At 36.7% G+C, this 25316-nt stretch overlaps 1 protein-coding gene across 12 annotated transcripts in view; it reads left to right on the top strand.

The window, feature by feature from the left end:
• NECTIN3 (nectin cell adhesion molecule 3) overlaps positions 1 to 25316 on the top strand; it is a 133177-nt gene that overhangs the window by 95727 nt on the left and 12134 nt on the right. For 3 of the 12 annotated variants that reach the window (XM_045088325.1, XM_013060890.2, XM_013060896.2), the window contains exon 8: positions 9315 to 9416. The exons of 3 other annotated variants lie outside the window; for them this stretch is intronic. In XM_045088325.1, coding sequence (XP_044944260.1) covers positions 9315 to 9416 — 102 coding nt within the window. Of the gene's footprint in view, positions 1 to 9292; positions 9417 to 10486; positions 10713 to 25316 lie in introns of those variants that run through there. 6 more of the 12 variants (XM_013060893.2, XM_013060894.2, XM_013060891.2 and 3 more) reach the window with 5 other exon arrangements.

The following is a 25316-nucleotide window of genomic DNA, read 5'->3' on the forward strand; positions in this document are numbered from 1 at the left end:
GCACCCTCCGGCGAGGTTCCGCGACTCAGAGAGAGAGTGGGGGGAGAGAGATGGTGAGTCGGGGAAGTCGCGCTGGGAGGGAGTTGGCCAGGTCCTTTCATCGGGTTGAGGTAGGGCATAGCCTTGCGTCCATATAAAGCAAGGTATGCGGTGATCGGAGGGTATGGGGCGGCGGTGACGCGGAGGCTGCAGTGAGGGTGGCGGGAAAGTCCGCCATCTTGGAGAGGGTTGGCGGGAAGATCCGCCATTTTGGAGCCCGGGTTTCCCAGCCGGCCCATCATAAAGACAGGAGAACAAAACCAAAAATGAAACAGAAAAAGTTGGGTATGCAATAGTACACTCAGAACTATTTCTCCTACTGACTGAATTATTTTATGAAGTTTAAATTATCAAAAAGAACTGGCTTCATTCTAGCCACCAATACTTAATAACCAAAAAATAAATGGATAAATAAAAAAATGATTAATATAAGAAAATTAAAATGTTGGCCTTTTAGGAGACCCTGAACAATCCAGAAGAGAGAACAGCCAATTCACACCTTTTCATAAAACTTTATATAGTATAATTCCGCTTGGTTTGATGTTATAAATATACTATCCTTTCTCTTCCTTTCAAATCTTTAACACTGAGTTTTAAGAACTAATTCATTATAAAAATTGCATACTCCCTATTCTCAAATATGTTTGTGGTTCTCCCGTTTTTCTACTTTTTGTCTTTCGAATTGAAAACCATGACTACTATTGCCTTTGTAATCTTTCTTGAGATCTGATAAACTGCTCTGTGTAGAGGCTACTCAGTCATTGTTGAGTTGCAGAGATAGTAAAATTGTTTATGAAGTTGGAATTTCCCAAGCTAGTTGAGGATAATTCCAGGAATTCTGGGGGAACATGAAAGATGTCAGAATTTATATACAATGTTACCTCATCCTTCTACCTGTGTAATATCTAGAAAGCTTATTTTAAACAGTTTGGAAGTTTTATAGCCAGTCTATCATTGTTTTTAAGCAAGATATATAACCAAGATCTCAATCTGTAATAATTTATCATTTCCAAAGAATTATCACTATCCATAATAACTGGAAATGAACCTCAACTTTTTAATGTTATCACCAAAATGTTTTTTAAGTACCTCATAAAGTATGTTAAAGTCTGAACCATTAACTCAGGTGTAACACTAAACTTTGGGGAAACAAAATAATGGCTCAGTGCTACTTGGAACTCAGGTATAAAGGTAGTATTCTAACCATTAATTTACTTAAATTGTGTTATTTTCCTTGGTTTTTGTAAAGAATTAAATTTAGACTATTCATACTTGAGATACAATCAGAACATGAAATCTTGAGTGGTTTATTTGATACCCGTGTTAAATTCATACTGCCATCAGGAAACTATAGGTCTTAATTAAGGGCAACTCATGACTGACTCATGAGTAAGTCAAAGTAAAAGAACTATTGAAGTTAAATGCATTAGGCTGAGTGAAATTTCCTCCCAAATTTTAGAGGACCTAATAGTCGCCTTTATTTAAAAGGTCATGATTTCCTTTTTTGGAAGTGATTACTTTTTTTTTTTTTTTTTTTTTAGATTTTATTTATTAATGAGAAATAAGCATGCACATGAGTAGGGGGTGAGAGAGACAAGCAAACTCCCCAAGGTGGGGCTGGATCCTAAAACCCTGGGCTCATGACCTGAGCCAAAGGCAGAAGCTTGACTGACTCAGTCACCTAGGGGTCCTTGGAAGGTGATTCCTCTTTATGTAGAAAAGTTTGGACAGAGAACTGAGTTATTTAAAATATGCAAAACAAAGTAAATTGTTTTCAGGAAATACACATTTTCATTATTTGTGAATTAAATCTTTACATGGACATTAATCTAATTTTACTTTAAATTTGACTACTTAGTCTCGATTTTAGTCCTGGCCAATTGTTTTTTGTTTGTTTGTTTGTTTGTTTGTTTGTGGGGCTTTTTGTTTGGTTTTGTTTTGTTTTCCTGAAGTTCTTTTGACAAGTTACAACAAACAAGAAATGAGTAAAGGCTCCCTATGAGCTTTTGAGAGAATAATGTAAATAATATATTATTTAAGTTAAATGTTAACACTATGTCTAAACTTACATTGTTCATTCATTCATTTGATGAATGATGGTAAGCATTGCTGAGCGACCTTTTCCCCCTTTTTTAACACTCTTTCATTAAAGTAGATTCAATTATGGAGTCCTAGGTTAAATCAAACTGACTTAAATGGAGAGTCGTTTTAGGCATCTGCCTTCAAATTGTGATGTGTGCAGTGCCAGTGGGGTCTTGATGCCCCTCACAGTGCTTGATTTCCTAGCAGAGAATAGTAACAGAGATTAATAATAGAAATTAATTTACTAATATCTGTTACTACCTGTTGACATTAAAATACTATGGGGAAACTCTCTCAGGCTATTTATTATTATCAAAACTCTCCTAGGTATTGGCAGAGCAATCTTTTATCCCAGCATTTCCAGGAATGTTTTGATTTCACATTTATGTGCCCCAGTGCACCAACCCCAATTTTGAGACTGCTGTTTGTCTGAGAGATCTCCCTAGTACATCTGACTTGTTAGTCTCATGCCTTTACCCCAGTTCCTTAATAGCCTCCTCCATTTCTGATCGTTAAATTCAAAGTGCTTTCTTCCCATAGTCAAAATGGCTCTTACATCTCAGCCTCCTCTAAAAAAAAGTCTTCCTAAGCTGATAAGAATATTTAACTTAGAAAAAAATGTACCAGTGTGAACATAAGTACTTGTAAAAGTACTTGTATTGTGATAGTCACTTTCCAAAGTGTAATTGGAGATAGCCATCTTATTTAGAGAACTCTAAGAAATAGAGAATAACCTTGGGTTCTAATTTTATGACTTGCTATGAATTATATCACTTATTTAATTTTTTATTTTCATAAAATGGTGTAGTAACTAGGGAACAAGAATTCCTATCCCTTCAAAGATCCTTATAGCTGGATTAAAAATCAGATCGACATGAGACAGATTAACAAGAGAAAATAAAATTTAATAGGGAATCCCTACAAACATGGAAGTTCCAGAGATAAGAAAAATGAGGTATATGTCATTCTAAACTAAGAAGAAAGAGAGTAGGGTTCAGTGACTTAAAGGGAAGCAATGCAACTTACAGGAAAATGAAAAAGAATGTTTGGTAAATAAATATTTGTCCTGCCATGTAGACAGGTTACTCAGATAAAATCTATCTCTGGTAATAACCCTTATTCTCTGTATAATTTAGATTCTTCTGTATAGTTAAGGAAGGGTCAAATTTTCTCTTGGAGCACACAGTCTTGATAGCCTTCAGCTCAAAATAACCCACATGCCTAAATGACCCATCTTGGGGCAGCCTACCCTCAGCCCTTCCACTAGAAAATAGTGTAAGACATTTTTAGGAAAAACCAGAACATGGGTAATTGGTCACTTCATTTGAAACCAGTTCATTTCATGACAGATTTACTGAATACTTTTTTTTTTTTTTAAAGATTCACTTATTTTAGAGAACACACATAGGGTTGGGGGGAGGCACAAGGATAGAGAGTGAGAGAGAATCTTCAGCAAACTCTCCACTGAGCATGGAGGCAGCTGTGGAGCTCTATGTGGGGCTCAATCTCATGGCCCTGCGATCATGATCTGAGCCGAAATCCAGTCAGACATTCAACTGAGTCCCTAGGTAGCCCCTGAATACTTAACATACTTTTGATTGTTTTTGAATCTATTCACATATCTTAGATAAAATTAGAATGAACATTTTCATTAAAATTTATGTTTGAAACCTCTTAAGTTTGAAGAAAGCATGTTTGAATTAACTAATTTAAATGTTTCTAAAGTTCATTGGTTTAAAAAAAATTACTAATAAAACATAGGCCTTAATTTTTTTAAAAGTGCCACAAATTAGACATCAGTTAGAAATACTAAATTAAATTCAATATCTTGTTGTTTTATAAGTTTTTAAAATGCCCCAAATTAAGAAACTAAAAAAAATCTAATAGATGGAAAAACATCCAGAAGAGTTTGTTTTGGGTAGTCAAGACCACAATTTATCCTTGAGTAAATTAACCTTAGTCATTTGACCTAGAGCCACTAAATTATTCTGTTTTCTTATATGAGTATGTGATTGTCTCACCCAGTGTGTCTTGGCATCTTGTCAGGTAACTTTCCATATTTACAAGCTACTGTATGCAAATTTCTTGTTCCTGGGCCTGATAGTAAACAGGATTACCACTTTCTTTCCTCAGAGATAATGTTTTCACCACTGGTTTGATTAAGCTTGATTGTGGCAGGACTCCAAATCCCAAATTTATTTTGTTGATTCTTTGGCACATATTTTCAACCAAGATGTTTGTTCCCTCAGTTTTATGTACAGTAATCTCCTTTGTTTGCTTTACTAATATTTGCTTAATTAGAAATATGTGTGGGGCAAGCAGTTAATCTATTATTGACTCCATGGTTTTGTTTTTGTTTTTTAAAATATTGCTTGCTATTTGAGAATTAGAGTCTAAGAAGAAATAAGCCTCAAAGTAGCATCTGTTTCCTTGGACATGTGAATTAAAAGTTTAATTTGTATTTCAGAGTAAATAGCATTTTATTATTGAGGAATTAATAAGATATTGTTGGGAGGGATGGGAAACTTATCCAGAGTAGCACTTTAGTTTGAATCTTTGATGCCTTTATTTTTTAAAAATCATTTTATTATAATCATTTCCATATTTACAAACACCTCCCATTACATATCTTTGTGTACTGATTACTAGCAAATGCAGATGTAAGAAGGGATCATTCCTTATGATGAATTCTTAGGTCAGTTTCTTGTTTTTTGAGACCCAGCTTGAGTTTGTTCAGGAGGAAAAAATTTTTCTTTACCCTACAAGGTTCTTCTAACTGGACTAAGGATTAAATTGACCTGAGATCAATTAACAGGAGAAAATCAAATTCAATTTTGTATGTACCAGGAATCCATGCAAACATGACACTACAAAGAGAGCCTGGTAATGTGTGGTATACCTGTCATTCTCAACTTGGGAGAAGGGGGAGGGGTCTGGGACTTCAAAGGGAAGGAAAGCAATTCACAGGAAGATCAGGAAGATCAAAAAGAGTAAATGTTTGGTAAACACATTATTTGTTGGGCCACTTAGAAACAATGGGACATAGAAGACTTCGATCAAACAGGGCTTGCTCGGTTTCTCCGGATCTAGTACCTAGTTCCTTTTGTAATGTAGTTATCTTCCGTATCTATGGTGATAGCTGTCTTCCTATCTGAATTCTTTTGGCAGCTGGAAGGGACTGGAAAGGCAAAATTTTCTTCCTGAATCTTTTAGGCTTTCATTTTTTTCAGTTCAAAATAATATGCATAACAAAGTGGCACATTTTGGGGCAGCCTCTCCTTGGCTTCAAGTTCATTTAGCATATCTATGACTACATAGTTGCTTTTCTGTTTTCTTTTTTACCCCCACACAGAGCTAAGCTCCATGATTATTTACTATTGTTAAATTGATTTGGGGACTGTATTTTTCATTGTAGTTTTAGACAACAAAATTAGGATCAGAAGGTGATAAGAACATAGATTTGAATACTTATGATAAAGAAGACCTCTCCAGTAATTAGGTCTATATGATAATGGGACAGATAATCAAGAGGTCAAATACATTTCCCAACTGTTCTTGTTTAAAGGACTCCACTATCCTCTTTTGTTGTATCTTATTGGAGGCATTTCTACATTGGAAATCAAGTTTAATTTTAAGGCCCTCCTACTCCTTTCTCTTGTTTCTTTTTTACCTTAAGAAAATAATATAGGAGGTAGATTAAAATGTAACATTGGAGTTAGTTGGAACCAGCCATATTCATAGATATCTTAATGTGATTCTGAGTGTACAAATAAAATATGTATGTGTAGTTAACTTAAAATATATATATATACTTATATATTTGATTAGTTAGCTAATGAGTTACCAAAAGCACGTACTTTAGAGGTAGCCAACTCTATTCTGTACATGTTTCCATTGAGTTTAATTTCAAGGTCTTTTGGCATTTTCAGACACTATTGAGTCTTTATGAAAAGCAATTTGATGTAAGCAAAAATTACTTAAAAAATTTTTTTTGCCTCTTTTTAAAGAAGAAAAAAGTTCTCTTCTGTAAATGCAAATTATACATTGTTTTATGGTTGGTTTACAATTATAACTGACAGCTCACATAGATACTGAAGCTTTGAATGATATCTTTACAGCAGCTTTAACTACAATGAAAATTAGATGAGATATAAAACTTGCTAACTGCAGAATATTTCTTACACCTAAGTAACTTTAGACGAATGAGAATTGTAAAAGGTCTTTAAAAGGAAATACTTAGCTTTATAATGATTCCTACTTTAAATTCATTGGCACTTACAAAAGGTAATAATCTCAATTTCAGCTTTTTGGTGGGCAGTAATTATTTAGGCTATCAATCCTGTTTATTAAAAGAGATGCCATGTAAATGTATTTGTTTGAAACATTTAAATTCCTCATTACTGATGTATATGTTCCCATGGAAACCACAAATATCCCTTTAGAAAAATGATGTAAAATAACAGCTTTATTTTTAAGTAGAACCTGAGAAATTGCAGGCTCTATTCAAGGAAAAGTAGCTACAAAGTTGAAAATGTTACTGTGGTTTTGTACCGCTGAGCTAGGTACTGCATGTTAAACTGTATAACCATATATCGTGCATACACACACATATGCTAAACATGATAATTGTACGAGAACAGAAAAATATAGAATATAGAAGAATAAAAGTGATAAATTAGGCATCATTAAAGTAAAAATGTTTGATCTTCCAGATACCATTAAGAAGACAAAGGGAAACCACAGATAGGGGAAAAATACTTGAAACACATAGATCAGACAAAAGAATTATATCCAGAATAAATAAAGAAGTCTTAAAATTCAATAATAGGAAGACAACAATTCAATTAAAAAAATAGAAGATTTGTATAGACTTGTTATCAAAGAAGATATGCTAATGGTCAATTAACACAGGAAAAGTAGCTTGACACCATTGTGGTACTGTAGCTTGACAGTACTAAGAGAAATACAGATTAAACCACAGTGAAATGTCACTACACTCCCATTAGATTGGCTAAAGTCTAAAGTACTAAATGTTGACATAATTAGTAATGATTCCTACTTATAAGTCTACTTTTATATTTAATTTTACACAATTAATTTATACTTGAATTATTTTCCATGTTTGCTCAATAGTTTTCATTATTTACTATTCTTATAGTACTATGTTACTATATGTGATTAGAAGCCCAAATGCCAAAAACTGTCCTCATTAAAATTCTTACAAAAAGGATTTGTAATGAATATGTGATATGGTTCTTGGCTCCACAAGAAGTGACCCATTTGTATTTTTATTTTAAAGTTTTCTATAACTGAGTAATCCTGTGCTTAACAGTAGTTTTTTCCCAGCCCCCTGTAGTGAACTAACTAACTGCCTATGATCCACATGGTACTTAAAAAAAAAAAAAAAATGGGGAATGTGACATCATGGGTCAGCTAAGTTGCCAGGGAAGAGAGTAGTCCGGGTGGCATAAGGCAAATGGGAGTCGTTGCCCTGGAGCTGAAAATGTCGTTTGCGGTTTCATAGCCCAGATTCCCACCCAAGACAAGATTTCCATCAACAATATCTAAGAAGGTGGTAACTCAGCCTCAACTTAAAACACTTGCATTAGCAATTTCACTACCTCATAAGGTACTAGATTTCATTTTTGATAGTTAAAATTCCTAGAAAATTAGAAATCTAGCCTCTTTCCAGCTTAGTCCTGATTCTGATTTCTATAATTCTTAAAATTCCTTTCAGCATTTAAAGCTGCATCTATTAACATAATTTCTTTTAATCCAGATACTTTTCATACGTCCCTTAAATGTTTACAACAACCCTTCCAGGAACTGTTTTATAGCTTTCCCAATACTTCAAGCTCTCTGACTTGTTCTCACTATTTTCTACAACTGACTGGACTGTGCCCCAGTTATCTTTCACTGGTTTTTTTAGGATATAGTTTTGGTTCCCTCCCTGGTCTCTCTCTCCACTGAGAAAATTCTAATTTAGTATTTCTCATGAAATATGTTCTCTGGAACAAAATGCAATATTCCAGGATGGCAAGTATCAAGTGCTTTTGGATTATAATCTCTTTGTCTTACGTCCTACATTGGTTAAAGTGGTTTGCTTCCATTCGTGTGTGTGTGTGTGTGTGTGTGTGTGTGTGTGTGTGTGACAGCCAGCGATAAAGGATTGTTTTGTTAATCTAGACCTCTTTCTTGCAGTTATATTGATTTTCTTAAGTCGATTTGTTATGCCCGAGTTTCCGCGTCTGAGGGACTGACCACCAAGGAGCCAAGCACCTATGCAGTCAAACAAGGGTTTATTTGACAAGCTTGTGCTTGGGCCCAAGTATACCTGACACAGCAGAGTAGGGACTTGGACCCTGAACCAGATTACAGTCAGAATTTTTAAAGGCAGAGTAGGGGTGGACTTGGGGGTGGGTGAGGACAAAGAGGATTATGGATGATGTAAGTCTCCAAGGACTTTCGGAAGCAAGGTCTCCAGGACCTTGGGGGGCTAGCTATTGTTGGGAGAAATGTTATTTATTACCAATAATAAATATCTTCTCGTGAGACCCTTAGATGTATATCAGTGGGCCATAAGCTTGGGAATGATTCTTGACACTATCTTGGAGGTTTAGAGATAAAGGAATTTTTCTGTTAAGTTTAACCTTTATTTTAGATAAAAATTCCAAAACACTATTGCAAGTGTTTAACTGTATTAAGAGTCAAAATGCAGAAATTTTGATTCTTTAATACCCTGCACTGGTGCGAGAAGTAGGTATCCAAAGTGATACAACTCAAATAAAAGGAGATGACCTTGTTTGATTATCAAAATCGGGTATTATAACATTCATGCCTCCAAATTTGAAGACAATCTCCTGCTATTTTCCTTATGGGTCACTTAACCTTTTTTTAATGTGATTTTTTTTAACCTTAAATAGTTTATACTGTATAGATTTTTCAGATAGTGGGCACATATTTTCTGATTTATTTCTTTTTTCTAATTAAGACATGGGAACTCATAGAAAAACATTAGATTGGGACATAAGGAGGAGCAACTTTTGAGAACAGAGGTAGAGAAAGAATGAAGGTGTATCGTTAGTAATCTTGAAAGTAAGAATGCCTGAGGGTGTAGAGTAAAAGTGAGGTGGGGAGAACTGTAAAATACATATGGATTCTACATTGGCAGCACTGTCCCTCTTGGCTTACAGAGAAGAGCCACCACAGGACTCTTCAAGGATGCCAGAGCGCCCCTCGTGAATGCATTTCATGCAGAAGTTGGTCAAGAAATGTTCTCAGGATGCGCCTACCAGGTACAGTTGAGGCGTGGTTAAAATAAACCTTACGTAAGAAATCTACTTTAACGTCTGATCTCCTTAAGCCTAAAGATACTTTCCTCTTTGGTATTCCAAAGAAATTTAGAATTTCACCTTCATTTAGTGTAGTTCATCTTTGGGCCTGTATGTCAGTCATCTAACTGAACTCTTAGAGCTACTAGTAGCCAGTCAAATTAATATATTGAATCGAGAATCTTGACATAGTACATCTGTAGGAGCGAGTTTTGTTTGATTCATTATATTCCATCCACCTGATCTAAAACCCTTAAGATCTATTTCCATGTAGGTTTCTCAGAATTTTATCTTTATAAACTGTCAAAATCTTTCAATTTAGGAGAAGGGGCACACTTCTCAGTTTATCCTAGGGTAAACTGATGTAGAATATTAAACATTTCCTTTACTAAAAAAGAACATCTCTCTCTGTCATATGCAGCTTAAAGAAAACTTAGTAGGCACTTAAGAATATTCTGCCTAGAAATCTCCTTAGGTAAATAGACCATTTCATTATACATATAATGTTTTCCGTACCATCACAGACAACAATGCTACTAAACTTTTCTCACTATATGGTGAGATTCCCTTTCCTTCAGCTTTGACAGCATTTTCCTAACGTTCCTTTAGTTGTGTGCCAAAAGTCTTCTTGAAGTCTATCAAGCTTTGTTGTTAGCTCTCTCTTCAGAGCCCTTCCAATGGTTGCATGTAGCTTGGGCCTAAAGCCACTGCCATGTTTTTGGTTTTGTTAAAGTAGCGCCCTACTTCCAAGTATTAAAATCTGTTGCTTTCCTATTTCTGCATAACAAATCTTCCGAACTTAACAGCTGACGTGAACAGCAGTCGTTTATTACTAGCATGTTCTTGCTTAGAGTTTCTCACAAAATTTCAGTCAGATGGTGGCTGGAACTGCAGACATCTGAACGCTCATTCACTTACCTGGTTCATGGGTTGGGAAGGCTCAAACAGCTGGGGGCTGGAGCAGTTTGCAGTCCTGTCTCATGAAGATCTCTCTCTCTCTCTCTCTTTCTTCCCCTTTATTTTCCCTGCATGAGCCCTCCAGCATGGCAAATTCAGGACAGCACGTTTTCTTACGTAGCAGCTCAAGATTCAAAGATGCAAGGCAAGATGCTGACACAGACTCCACCTCTTACTGGGGTATTGCTATATTCTGGAAAAGCATGTGAGGCTGGAAATAATGTTGCCGCTGTTTTTGAAATAAAATTTGCTTTCTCTATGTATTTTCTTGTATCCAAAGCCTTTTGAAACATGCAAGTATAAAACTAGAAGTGAAATAGATATCAATATAGGAAAGAAAATCTTTGTTAAGACTTATAATATCACTTTATAATCTATTTACATTATACTTGCATTGTATTTGACATACTTTATTGGATGGTCACAACATTTCATGACCAATGAAAGACTAAAAGGCTAAGATTTTAATGCTGATGAAATGGAATTAAGTAGGGAAAGATGTTTGAGTGGAAATTCATTTTGTAGATGGTTATTTCATTAATGAATATTTTCATGTCCCAGTAAGTTTCAGATCTTTTATGCAATGTCATGATCAGTTCCTTGGATAAATTTTTGAAAAAGAGTGTTGCTTCTTTTTCACATATGGGTAGAAGAGATCTCTAAAGTAAATGGACGATTCAAAATCAGGAAAAGATGGCCCAATGAAAGAGGGAGAACAAGTAAGAGCTAGGAATACTATCAAAGTAATCTTAAAAAAAAAAAAAAAAGTCCAATAAGAATAAAGAATTACTATCTGTAAAACAAAAAGGAAAGTAAATTACAAAAGCATAAAATGTGAAAAGTAGTTGTATTTCAGAAGTGACCGTGCCAGACATCAAAGATTAGTCAAACTTACTGACTAGAATGAGTATTAGAAGATAACTAAGATTCCATAGTTCCAAGAAAGGCATCTGAAACTCTGTTAAACCTGTTGTTCCTTGTACCTATTTTTAAAAATTTGAAACTTGTATTCATTTTTAATTTTTTAAATCATTTTTTGGTCCATTATGGTAAGTCTACTCTTTAATCCCCATCACCTATTCAACCCATCACCCCACCTACCTCCCCTCTGGTAACGATTAGTTCTCTATAGTTAAGCATTATTTTCAGGTTTGTCTTTCTTTTTTTTTTTTCTTTGTTTTCTTTCTTAAATTCCATATGAGTGAGATCATATGGTATTTGTCTTTCTCTGACTGACTTATTTCACTTAGATGGCCGTGTTGTAAATACCAAGATTTCATTCTTTCTTAAGGCTGAATAGTAGTCCATTGTGTGTACATATACCACATCTTCTTTATCTATTCATTAATCAATGGACACAGGCTGCTTCCATTATTTAGTGATCGTAAATGATGCTGCGATACATTGTGATGCATGTATTCCTTTGAATTAGTGTTTTTGTATTCTTTGGGTAAATATCAAATAATGTGATTCCTGGATCATAGGGTAGTTCTATTTTTAATTTTTTGAGGAACCTCCATATTGCTTTCCATAGTGCTGTCCCAATGCATGAGAATTCCTTTCTCCACATCCTCACCAACACTTGTTATTTCTTGCCTTTTTGATTTTAGCCATTCTGACAGGTATGAGATAATACCTCCTTGTGGTTTTGATTTTCATTTCCCTGATGATTAGTGATACTGAGCATTTTCTCATGTGTCTGTTGGCTATCTGGATATCTTCTTTGGAGAATTATCTGTTCATTTCTTCTGACCATTTTTAATTGGATTATATATATTTTTGGGTGTCGAGAATGAAACCTGGACAGCAACATGCAAAAGAAGGAAACTGGACCACTTTCTTATACCATACACAAAAATAAACTAAAAATGGATTAAACACCTGAATGTGAGACTTAGAACTATAAAAATTGCAGAAGAGAGGATAGGCATTAATTTCTCTGACATCAGCCATATCAAAATTTTTCTAGATAGGTCTCCGGAGACACGGGAAACAAAAGCAAAAATATACTGTTCAGAATATATCAAATGAAAGCTTCTGCATAGCAAAGGAAACAGTGAAAAAACTAAAAGACAACCTACTGAATGGGAGATAATTCCAAATGACAAAGGGAATGGTATCCAATGATAAAGGGTTGGTATCCAAAATATATAAAGAACTTATACAACTCAACACCCAAAAAAGGAAATAGGCCATTGTTTTTTTCAATGGCAAAATCTGTTGGGGTCCTCTTCAGAGCAGGTCACTGAGAACCCTGGTTGCTCCCGCTGTGTGACCAATATTTTTTTTAAGATTTTATTTATTTATTTTACAGAAATCACAAGTAGTCAGAGAGGCAGGCAGAGAGTGAGAAGGGGAAGCAGACTCCCTGCTGAGCAGAGAGCCCAATGCTATGTGGGGCTTGATCCCAGGACCCTGCGATCATGACCTGAGCGGAGGGCAGAGGCTTAACCACTGAGCCATCCAGGTGCCCCCGCTGTGTGACCAATATTAATCCCTTCTCTTCCTTGTTCCTAGCCAGCCAGCTCTGCCTCTCAGTTTTGTCTGTCTGGGGAGGGGGCATGAAACTCAGATCCTTCCTGTGGTACCCCAAAACCCTGGGGGAGCTGGTTGGTCATCTACCCCCCCTTTCCCAGCAAGGATAATTCTGTGTAGCTGGGAAGTTCTTTCCAGGCACTCAGTGAGCAGAGCCAGCCTAGGGGAAGTGGTGATACAGGTAAATTGAAGCTGTTCTTCCTTCTGTTTGTTGTACGTGGTTATGCTCAGGTTTTTTGTTCCACTGTTACAGAAATGTGTTAAATGGACTCCGAGCTCTCCTAGAGCTGTTTTGAGAAAACATGTTGACACTAATTAGAGCTTACATTTATTTAACATTTGTTAAATGCAAGACGTTGCTGTAAGTGCTTTATATGTATTAACTCGTGTGGTCCTCATAACAACCTGGTGAGGCACGTGCTAGGATTATCCTCATCTTTCACATGAGCAGACTGAAGCTCACAACATTAACGAACTTCACCGTCACCCAGCTATGAAAGCCAGGATTAGAACTCAGGCAGTCTAGCTTGAGAGTTCACATTGGATTGCAGGTAAATACTGGAAAGATCACTGGCCTGGGCGTCTAAGAAGTATGGGTCTAGATTTTTGGTCCAGCTCTGCCATGAGTGAATCCTTGCAGAAATACCTTGACTACTCTGGAACTCTGTTCCTTCCTATATGAAAGAAGGAACTCTGTTCCTTCCTATATCCATTTGTTTCTGGATAATTCCTGAGGCCCTTCTAGCACTAACATTTTGGAATTTCTCAAATGGAAAGGAACAAGTAAATCTCCTGCTTCTGATTCATCAATTAGTAAGAACAACCAGACTTCTGTAACTACATTGTCCCACAGCCTGTGGGATTGTACTCAGAAGATGCTCAGCGGCTGCAATTTAGTACATCGTCCTTTCCCTACAACTCAGGTGACTTTGCATCTGTATAGAACAGAGCTCTGTACTCCAGTGCCTATTGCCATTTGAAAGCTATTTAGAAGGAGATACCATATGACCTCATTGCACATGTGGGTGGAAACTCTTAAGAAAAAAAAATCATCTCAAATTAAAAACAGTTGAAATATATATGTGTGTCATCTCCTGTTAAGTTAGAAAAAGAGTTTAGCTCCACTGAAGCACATGTATTTTCCTAGAACACCTCACTTCGTCATCCAGCTTACTCTTTTAAAGGTCTGTTGCACAGATTTGTAGCCAAGCACTTGAGTAGATGTTTTTTGTCAACATTTCACAAAGTAGGGAAACATTCAGGCATCTTGTTGGCATTATTCTAAATATTCTGAGCCTTTTCTTGTTTTGAACTGAGAGCAGATTGAACTAAAATGATAGTCTAAAATAAATAAATTGAGGGCTTTGTACTGTCATACACCTTTTTCTTTTGGATACTTTCCATACGTTATGATTTTGCTCCTTGAGTTCTACATGTAGATTTTAAGCCCTCTGCTCTTAGTGCTTTTCTCTTTGCCTGTGTGTATGGCAGCTGTTTTTTTTTCATGCTTCTCTTTTTTTCTTTCCTTCCTTCCATGCCTTTCACCATCATTCTGCACCCAGACACACACACACTCAGCATATATACACATCACATGCCCTTCCGGGACCTTTAGCTTGGTGCAGAAACTAGAATGATGCTAAGCTAAAATATATGTCCATAAATGAAAATGAACTATCACAGAAGAAATTTGAACTATCTAGCTTCTTTATGCATGTATTTTTAAAAAATTTATATTTCCCCAAACCATACTAAATACAAGATGAAATGGTATTCAAACTTGATTTTAGAAGGAGAAAAACACAGTGGGTCCATCAGTTCATTGTTGACCATGCTAAGAAGTGAAACTTTCATCCTCAATGGTGCCATGATACCTGTTAGAGAATTCTCCATGCACAAATTGTTGTTAGGAGGATATTTTTCCTGTTGGCTGTTTCTTTGATCTGCCATGTACCGTGCACATGGGCTGGAGGCCTCATTTGTTCTGTGAACACAGTAGAGCACCCAGACTGACAGTGAGATCTTGCACAAGTCTTCCTAAGAACCTTTGTCTGTTCTACCTGTATTGCTGGGTTTCATGAAATCCTTTTGAACTAGAATGAAATTCTAGCAGAGACAGTGAGCTTCTTTGGAGGAAAAAGTGATAAAAGATTTTTGCAGCTTTTGAAGCTACTTGCATTGAGTGTGTGCTTTCCCTCTCCTCCAAGCAACTTACATAGAAATGCAAATTTAAAAAAAAAAGAAGAGAGAGAGAGAGAGAGGGACTACAATCAAAAGCAAACATTATGCCTTTTCCTTTAACACACAGATGTGCTTACTTTCTTTGATGTGTTACCCATTCTGGAGCTGTTAGGAGAACACGACTTCTCTTCCAAGTGCATACCACCCTTCCTTAATACAACATGCTTCATCTCTATGAACAAGGGAGGCCTATTTCTGAACTCGCAGCTGCTCCTCATCTTTACGTGAGCAGCAGCGTTTTCCTTCATGTGAGAACATTTAACTCCTCCCGTTGTGTTGCATCTTGTCATTTTCAGGCCTTCACTCTTCTAGATCTTTCACCTGCAATCCTGCATGATCCGTTCAATCAGGAGCCCTTGATTTGACTCTGATTCACCTCAATCTTTTACTGGGGTCTAGAAAGTCATATCTACCGCTTCATGCATAGCCACCCCATCCCTTCTACTCCTCTGCAACCTCACAGTTGGTTCAGTGTAACATGAGCTGCTCACTCCCTGGGGATTTTGTAGTTCGCCTTCTCTTCAGGCAGTGTCATTGTACCCCTTAGTCAGCCCCTATGATATACTCTCTCCTACAATTGAGCAGGTATTTTTCTCCTTTCACTGTGCTTTTGAAAAATGTATGTTGTTTTCCTGGGTGAAAGGTGATCATTCTCATGATTCCACTCAATCTATGGTAGCAATCTCTGCTATTATTTACACTGTTATCCTTTCTGCAGACAACTACACCTTTTGTCCTATAAGCCTTAATGAAGTATATGGCCATACCTTACTCTCTTTTTATCTTTATATAAGCTTCTAGGATCCACAGACTTGACTTGGGTCTGTAGATCTGTTGACATTTTCTGCTTTCTCTTTTCCTTTTCTTTGCTCTCTACTATTGGTTTCCAAATCCTGGATTCTCCTATGCTCTAGAAAGACCGAGAGCTCGAGGAGCTCTCCTGTGCTCAGGAAGAAGAATCTAGATAACTTAGCCACAGTCACCATCATCGATGTGATCATTATCATTAGCTAGTTAGTGTTTCTCAGCCTTTGCTTTCACCATGTGGCTTCATAACCTGGGATCTGTGTGGTTCCGGAGGCTTAGGGACCCCAGTCTGGTTTTCCGTGATTGGACTGACTGTACCTAACCCAGGACCTTCAGAGTGGTCACGTAAGTCCTCCCATCCCACCAGGAAAGTCCTCCCTAACGCTGTTTAACCACCATCTCTCCTCAGCTCATTTTGACTTCTAGTCTCTGAACTCCTGTCTTTCCTGGGATATGTACCGCAGATACACAGTGTTCTCTACATTTCCAAAAATCCCTAAGCGTCTCAAGTTTTCCCTAACTCATTTTACACCAAAATTAGACCTAAACTGCTGACTCTCGTGAAGTTAAATTAGCCATTTCTTTCTTCACTTAATGTGAATACTCATACTCTCCCCTGTATAAATAGTTATATGCTTGATTATGGGGTTCTGTACCAGACCCTGCTTGAGATGTTTTACAAGTATGTGGAATAAGTAAATCTCACTTTTCTACAAATCTGAAAAATTTAGAATTCCAAAATGTACCTGTTCCTGGAAGTTTCAGATAGAAATTGTGGATCTGCGGCTATTAGAGGTTAGAATCAGATCAGATCAACAGGTGATTGTATCGTTCTACACCTATGTGCACTGAGCACTGTGGTAGAAAAGAAAAGTAAAAGGCTAAGATAGGTTTTCCACTTTTAAGGTGCTTGCATTCAAACTACCTTGCTTTGTTGTTTAGTGGGAAGACAAGCCATAGGAAACCAGATTGTAAATTCCTGGAGGGCAGTGGCCCGTAAGTTCTTTCGGATCCCTATTAGTAGAGCGTTGCTAATGATGAGGTTATTTCAGAGGACAGACTATTTCCAGGCCATTTAGGAGAAGACTTAACTTCACCTTTGTAGCACTCTTTTGTCATTGACAGCAGAACCCAAATTCCCATCCTGTCTCAGGGCAGACATCCCAAACACAATGGCACTCCTTATAAATACTGGGTCTGAACTAACTGCATGGGCCTGGGGAAAGCGCTCTTGCCGCTTGGGACACCCTCTGATGGCTCCTGAGGAAACAGTTGCAGCCAGGGTCACCCATAGCCTGGGGCCATCCCAGCGTGGGCAGCGGGTAGATAACTTTTGTCAATAGTGAATTTAAATATTTCTTAAGTTCATATTTAAAACATTTGTTTCATCCCCTCTGCTGTTTCTCCGAAAGTCCACATTTGGTTCTGAGTTTTAAATAATGGAAATGTTATGTCCTAACAGAGCGAAACTCCTTCCTCTAATCATTGAGTGAAAGACAAGATCTTGCAGTGGTATTCGTGAATCCCAGATCAAGTAGATGACCTGTTATTTGTAGTTGTTAGCCTCTTCTGTGGGCTAATAGAAAACATCTAAGCTCTGTTTGGCCATTTAATTATGGGTGCATGAACACAAAATGTTGTTTTAACTGCTGTTTAGTAAGCAGTGTTTCTTGCCTCAACGAAGAGTAGCATCTAATAAGAGCATATCACTCTGTAAACATCCAATATTGACAGTCTAGAGTGAACTGAAAACCTGAAAAAGATCCTTGACTCATTTTGTTAGCTAAGCAACATACCTCCACTGGAAGGATTCTCTCCTCCTCCTGTATCTGACTTGCTTCACTTGCCTCCTCCAACCACTGGTGCTGTGAACCTTCATATCAGTTGCTAATGTGTTCTGGTTGTGCTTAATTCATGAGCAGAATTCTCCCTCAGGGTACCTTTGTGCAGCTGGTGGAAGACTTCAGTGCCTGTGTTCAGGGAAATGCCAAGCTGGGATTACAGTTACTTCTGTAATTCAAACAAAGCAGCATACTCTGGGTTTTATATTTACAAAATTGCTGTCCCCAAAGGTTAATATTAGTTTTCCATAGCAGATGATTTCTCTTTCTGTCTCGCCTTCTTTATTGCTGTTAGGTTATCTTCCTTCAGAAGAAGAAAAAGGGCATGCTGTCTATATTTTTCTATTTTCCTTTCAGGAAAATGGTGCAGAATACCATTCAATTAAATTTAAGATCCCAAAGGAAAATACATGTAATTATTAACTAAATATGTTCGGGGATCCCTTTGATGGTTTATGGGATAGGTAACCATTAAGCAAACAGATAAGACCTTTCTTTTATTTTATTTTCTACTTTCTAGTGAAACCCTCAATGGAAAAAGGAGGGAAATGATTCCTATATTATCTCACCTTTCAATAGCAAAGAAGAAGACGATAGCGATGTTCTACATGTAGTATGTTCTTTTGTCCCACAATCTAAAATATGTTTCGTATTGATGATTTTAGGAGGCTCTTCCTAGTTTTCTTTTAATCTTTTTTGCTAAGAATAGCATAATTTATTAACCACAAAGAAAGTCTTGCCAGATATCTTTTTTTCAATACTACAAGTTAAGGAACTTAGATACTGGATTAAATATGAGATTGGAGAGGCGGCACATATTAATAGTTTCTAGAGAGGAACTGGAGTTGGGTTCTTGTTTTAGCGTGTAAAATTTTGACCACTACAACAACTAAACCAGAAATGGGACCATTTTTGTCATGTGTTCTCTGAGAATACATATCTTCAAAAAGTATATAGGACAGAATGGTGGATAATATTTCTGCAGAGTGTCTTGGGGGATATAATACTGTGCCTGATGTCTAAAAAGCAATTAATATTTCTTTGAGGGTGTTTGGTGTGTGGAGGAAACTATACTAACAGTCTTAAGTTGAAAGATTACCTTGCAAGCAAATTTGGAGATAAAGTGGTGTGAGTGGGTAATAATGGTATAGCAGTAGGGCAAGGGTTTGAAGCGCAAAGATGCCCATTGTGGCAGGGCCAGCATAGCAGTCTGATGTTAAAATATTTAGTTATGGAAAATAGTGTATATGAATGCATGCATAATCAGTTGTGTCCTGGAAATGGGTAGGATTTATGATCGGGGACATCTTAGCATTAAATGTGGGTGTCTAGTTTGCTCACAAATAATTTTCCATCACCTTTATCATCTGTCTCCTTAATTAGATGCTTGGCTGTGCATTCACATTATAATTTAGTGAAGTGTCACTGTCTTGGTATTTTAATGTAAGGATTGAGACCAAAACCAAGGTAAGAATTCTCATTAAAATGTGTCATATCAAATTTCACTTTGAAAAATTAAAATCTAGAATGTATACTCGTAGAAGTAATGAAATTTATTTACCAACAATAAGGAGGAACACTGTCTCCCTTTTGGATAATACAACATTTTCAACAACAACTTGACTGTTATAATTCTCTGGTGATTTGAGAAAAATCCAATCCTACCTTGTGAGATAAATTATCTAATATTCTTCTGTCATATAAATCTCATGATTTAAGCACACATTTGAAGAGTTTACCATAAGACATTCTGTAGTCCTTTCTTCTTGCACCTGTCTTTGATACTAGATCTTAGAGAAGTGGACATTGCATTTTAAGGTACTACCTATATTACTATAAACTATATAACTATATAAACTATAAACAAACAGTAAAACTGGAGGGAAGATGACCTCTGAACTAATTTTAAAGAGTATTAGACCATTCCGTGTTCATCGATGGCCTGAAGCAGATTAAAAACTCTGAGAGTGTCAAAGAAAGCCTTCTCTTTGTTTTCCTTCCATCGAGGCTGGAGCCCCAGCAGGAGGTGAAGTAGTAACACAGGCCCTAGCTTTTATCTGACCCGCTCAGATGTAGAGAACGCAGAGCAGGTGGCAAAGCTGGCGAGGACTGAGGTTTCCTCTAGTTCCTGTCCTCTCCCCTTTCACATGCTCAATGTCCTGCTGCTTTTCAGTCCCCTTTCTGCAGTCACATTAGGAAGAGACAGGATATATTCAAGACGGAAAATAGGCAATTTCGTGTTATGGTGTAAGACATGCACTTTGTAATTACATAAACATGGATTTGAATCTTAGCTCTGCAAACATGGAAACACTGCTACTTCTCTCCAAGCCTCTTTTATGGAAACAATGATAGAATTACTTCGGGGAGACAGTATAAGACCCTGAGCACATTAAAGCATCTTGTACAATACCTACTTTAAGTAGCAGGGAGGAGGGGGAGAATCTTTGGTCAGTCCTTACAAGTTATGGTTGTTCTTTTGCCTATGATGAATGGAACGATGGTCTGTTTTCACCACGTTGGCATTACTGAGCCAACTTCTTTCAAGACCTTCTCCTTCAGTCTTTCTTTACAAGATTGCTCAGTACTAAGGAACTAGAATCTCTTTTTATGGTGCTCACCGCCTTCTCCTGATCCAACTCAGATGAAACTCTGCCGTGTTCCTTGAAGTTAGGAAGTCAGACCCCGAGGTTTCCAGTTCAATTGAACCAGGTTTCCCAACATGGGCTAGCACCCAAGACCTCTGTGGGGACCACTAGTGAAGAGATGGAGTCCAGGCAGATCCTGTGCATGGCATGGCTCAGACATAGCCAGTGTTAACTGAGCATCTGCTGTGTGATAGCACCACATGAGGTTTAGGAAAAACCTCCCTGTCTCTTAGAGGGTTGACAGTAAAGGAATTATAGGATGGGGTGTGCAGACAGAACATAGGAATGAACCTTACTTCCCAGACACTGGGAAAGAGGAGTTGTAAGTAAATAAATCCCATGTCTTAGAAAATAAGATCCAGACCGAATTTATATATTCAACCTATAGAATGTGTCGTGGCAATCTGCATTAATCATGATTGATGGTAGATACTGCAGAAATAAGAATTAACTAAAAAAATAAGGAACCATTTCTAAATTTCAAAGGAAAAGCTTGATTAATAATATAGCACTCCTCATTGACATTCCTAGAGGATATACTTCACAAGATTTTGAGAAACCCTATATTCTTAAATACCCCATCTTCTATAAAACTCATCTATAAGAGTTGAGAATAACAAAGACACATTGAAAAGTGGATATTGAAGCAGTTGCTAAGCTCATTAACTAGCTAAATGATTATCCCATCACAGAAGCCTCCCCCGTCTTGATTCAAATTTGTGTCTCAACAAAATTACAAATTACAACCTTACAACCTGTCATAACCTTTCTAAATTCACTCATGAATGGTTGGAACCAGCAATGTTAAATCTATGAAGGCCAACGGTCTACTATAATAATAAGAGACATTTATGTGAATAGCTTGCTTTTATGGTTAATTATCATGGAGAACAGTAACAATTATGTATCTCATTAAACAAGTACCTAATTAATGTTATAAATTTCTCTTGATTAGAACACACTTTATAGTTGTTGCTCACACATGTCAACACTCTCACAGTTATTAAAAATGAAGTAAAAGGGAAAACTGACTTTTGGTTCATCTTTTATTAATATTTTATAAATTCCTTCAGAGAGGTACTTAATAGCTAGGAATGTAATATCCTAGATGCCTTAAGGAGTCCATTTTTTGTGTATTATGTTTGGTAGCCATTTCTTCATGTGTTCCTCGGTTAGTGCTGTGAAATCATCTCTACAGAATGGGACTCAGTCACTAGAACAAAGCAAACAGTTGATACTACCATGAAACTCCTTCATCAAGGACAATCTGGTGAAGTATTTATTAAGAATTTACTAGGTACCTGTATCACAGATTCCAGACTGTGTCAATGACTTCCCATTCTACTTTGCCTCCCCACGCATGTTCCTACAATATTGAATAACTATGATAAAATGGAAGGTATAGTTTTTTTAATATTCAACTCTATTGAGATATAACTTACATAATGCTATGCTATAAGCTTTGCCAAAGCTCTACATTCATGTGAATACTACCCCAGTGAAGAACATTTCCATGACTAGAAAAATGTGTCATACATACCCTCTACCACCATTCCCTCCTCCAACACCCTCCTGCCTCAGGCAACCATTAATGTGATTTCTATCACAGTATGTTAGTTCTTTTAAAAAAAGAACTTCCCATAAAGAGAATCACAGCATGCTCTTTTGTGTCTAATTTCTTTTGCTCAACATAATGTTATTGAGTTCCGTGTTGTTGCATGAATAAATTTCTGTTCGTGGCTGTGTAGTATCCCATTTTATGAACATGCTATGATTTATTTATTGTTTCAACTATTGAAGGCTATTTTTGTTTTGGGTTTCGAGATTTATGAATAAAAATCTTTAGTTTTCTTTTTTTCTTATATTTTTTGTTTTGGTACCAGGGTGATGCTAATTTCATAAAAGGAGTTACAAAGAGACCCCCTCACACCATTTGCAGAAAGAATTTAAGATGCCTTTAATTGTTTGAGAGAATTCACTAGTGATTCCATCCGGGCCTGGAGTTTCTCTGTGGAAAGGATTGTAATTGTGTCTTTCAAGACATTTGTCCATTTCATCTAGGTTTTTGAGATTGTTATCAAATGGTTCATAGTACATCTTTCTTATTCTTTTAATTTATATGAGATCAGTTGTAGTATCACCTTTTTAATTTTCATACTGGTTTGTGTTTTCTCTTTTTTCTTACTAGAGGTTTTCCAATTTAATTAATCTTAAGAACCAGATTTCCAGGTTTCATTAATTTTATAAAATGTTTACCCCTTGTTTATTTATTGATTTTTCACTCTTTTTTATTTCTTTCTTTCAACTTCCATTGGCTGTAATTTGCCCTTCTTTTTTCAGCTTAGGTCATTAATTTGAGACTTTCTTCTTTTCTAATATGAGCATTTAAAGCTATAAACTTTTCTTTAACCAGTACTCTTTTTCAAAATCTCAAAAGTTTGGTATATTATAATTAATTCAAAATACTTTCTAGTTTCCCTTATTATTTCTCCTTTGGCCATTGAGTTATTTAAAAGTATGTTGTTCAGTTTCTAAACACTTTTGAATATTCCAGGTATGTTTTTGTTATCGACTACTCACTAAACTCTGTTATGATTTCAAAATCAGAAATAGAAAGAAAGAGAGGGAAAAGCAGGCTCCCCACTGAGCAGGGAGCATGACACAAGTCTCGATCCCAGGACCCCAAGATCATGACCTGAGCTGAAGGCAGATGCTTTATTGACTGAGCCACGCAGGCACCCCTGAAAGATTCTTATCTCTGGTAACTTTCCTTGTCCTGTAGTCACTTCGATATTATACCCACGCCAGTTTAAAATTTTTTTTTTAGTGAATCATGCTTTCCTGGTATGTGTTTTTCCATTTCTTATTTGTAATCTATCTATAATCTTAATATTTAAAATGCATTTCACACAGCTAACATCTAATTGAGTTGCTTCTTTACCCAGTCTGAAAATCCCTGACTTAATTTATTTTTTAAAAAGATTTTATTTATTTATTTGACAGAGAGAGACACAGCAAGAGGGGGAACACAAGCAGGAGGAGTGGGAGAGAGGGAGGCACGCTTCCTGCTAAACAAGGACCCTGATTCGGGGCTTGATCCCAGGACTTTGGAATCATGACCTGAGCTGAAGGCAGACACTTAACAACTGAGCCACCCAGGTGCCCCCAAATCCCTGACTTTAACTGCAGTGTTTAGTCTATTCTTTCTTTTTCTTTTTTTTTTTTAATAGTTTATTTATTTGACAGAGAGAGAAGGAAAGAGAGCAAACAGGGGGAGCAACAGGCAGAGGGAGAGGGAGAAGCAAGATCCCCACTGACTGGGGAGCCAGACACAGGACTCAATCCCAGGACCCTGGGATCATGACCTGAGGTGAAGGCAGACAATCGACTGAGCCACCTAGTTGCCCTGGTTAATCTATTTTTATTAAATATATTTATTGTCATGGTTGGGCTTGAGTTCATTTTTTTTCTGGTGAATGGCCAGTGTAATTTTTATCTTTATTTCTCTGTATCTACTGTATCTTACTTTTTCCTCAGGCCACATCATGGATTTTCTTTATTATTATTTTCAGCAATTCAAGTGTGATATGTATCAGAGTCGTTTTTTTATATTTACCCTTAGTGGAATTCATTGAGCTTCTTAGAGCTATTGATGTGTTTTTTCATCTAATTTGGAAAATTTTAGCAATTCTTCAAATATTTTCTTCTGTCTTTCCTTCCTTCTGGATTCCAGTTATACCAAATGATAGGTCTCTTGATGTTATTCCACAGATCACTAAAGTTATATTTAATTTTTTTTTTTAAGCTTTTTTCCTATCTGTTCTTTGTATGGATAGTTTCTGTCTTCAAGTGCCTTGAGCTTTTCTTTTATGGTCTCTGTTAAGGCCCTGCAGTGGCTTTTCCAATTCAGATATTGTATTTTTTTAGTCCTAGAAGTTATATTCAGTTCTTTCATATTTTTGGTTCTCCTATTGTGGTCGTATTTTTTATATTCTTATCCTTATTCATAATAAGTGTTTTAAAGTTCTTGTCTACTAATTCCCTATTTGTCACTTTTGGGTTTGTTTCTATCGACTTATTTTTTTCCCTGCTTTTTCCCCCCCATGTTCAGTAGATTTCAATTGAATGCTGGACATTTTGTGAATGTTACCTTGTCAATTATTTGAATTTTGCTGTCATTCCTTAATAAGGATCGAGTTGTTTTTTGGCCGTCGGTTAAATTACTTTAAGATCAACTTGTTCTTCTGGAAGCTTGTTTTTAAGCTTTGTTAGGGTTGTTCTAGAATACTCTGTACCCTGGAGCTATTTTAGCCTTAGTCTTAAAGCATGACTTTAGGGCCTCTACTGAATGTCTCGCATATCCAAAGGGGATTCACCTTCTCTTCGATACCCTGTCCCACAGATTACATCAGCTCAGCTTGCCTGAGTGCTGAAGTCTGTCCCTGCAGCTGAGCAAGGCTCTGTGCTCTTCTTGGGTTTTTCTCTTCCCTGATCAGCAGAAAAGTCAGATAGTCGCCGGGGTTATTATAGGATCACCATGTGTGTTTCAACCTCTCAGATCCCAGTTGCATGCAGCACAGTTATCCAGTGTCTGAAAACTGTTCTTTCTTATATTATGTCCAGTTTTATGGTGTGTCTTTTGTGACACGAGGGCTAGTGTGGTATTAGTTCTCCATCATGACTGAAGCAGAAATAAACAATGTATCACTTGTCATTATAAGGAAGAAGCATTAGAGCCAGAAAGTCTACATGACTTAAGAAATGAGGAAAGTGCTTATAGGTTGTAGCTCAGTAGCTCAAAAGTTGTTAAAAGATAGTACACACCAGTGAGGAAA

The sequence above is a fragment of the Mustela putorius genome, unplaced genomic scaffold (assembly GCF_011764305.1).
Source record: "Mustela putorius furo isolate JIRA1106 unplaced genomic scaffold, ASM1176430v1.1 tig00003834_pilon_pilon_pilon, whole genome shotgun sequence".
NCBI classification, from domain to species: Eukaryota; Metazoa; Chordata; class Mammalia; order Carnivora; family Mustelidae; genus Mustela; species Mustela putorius.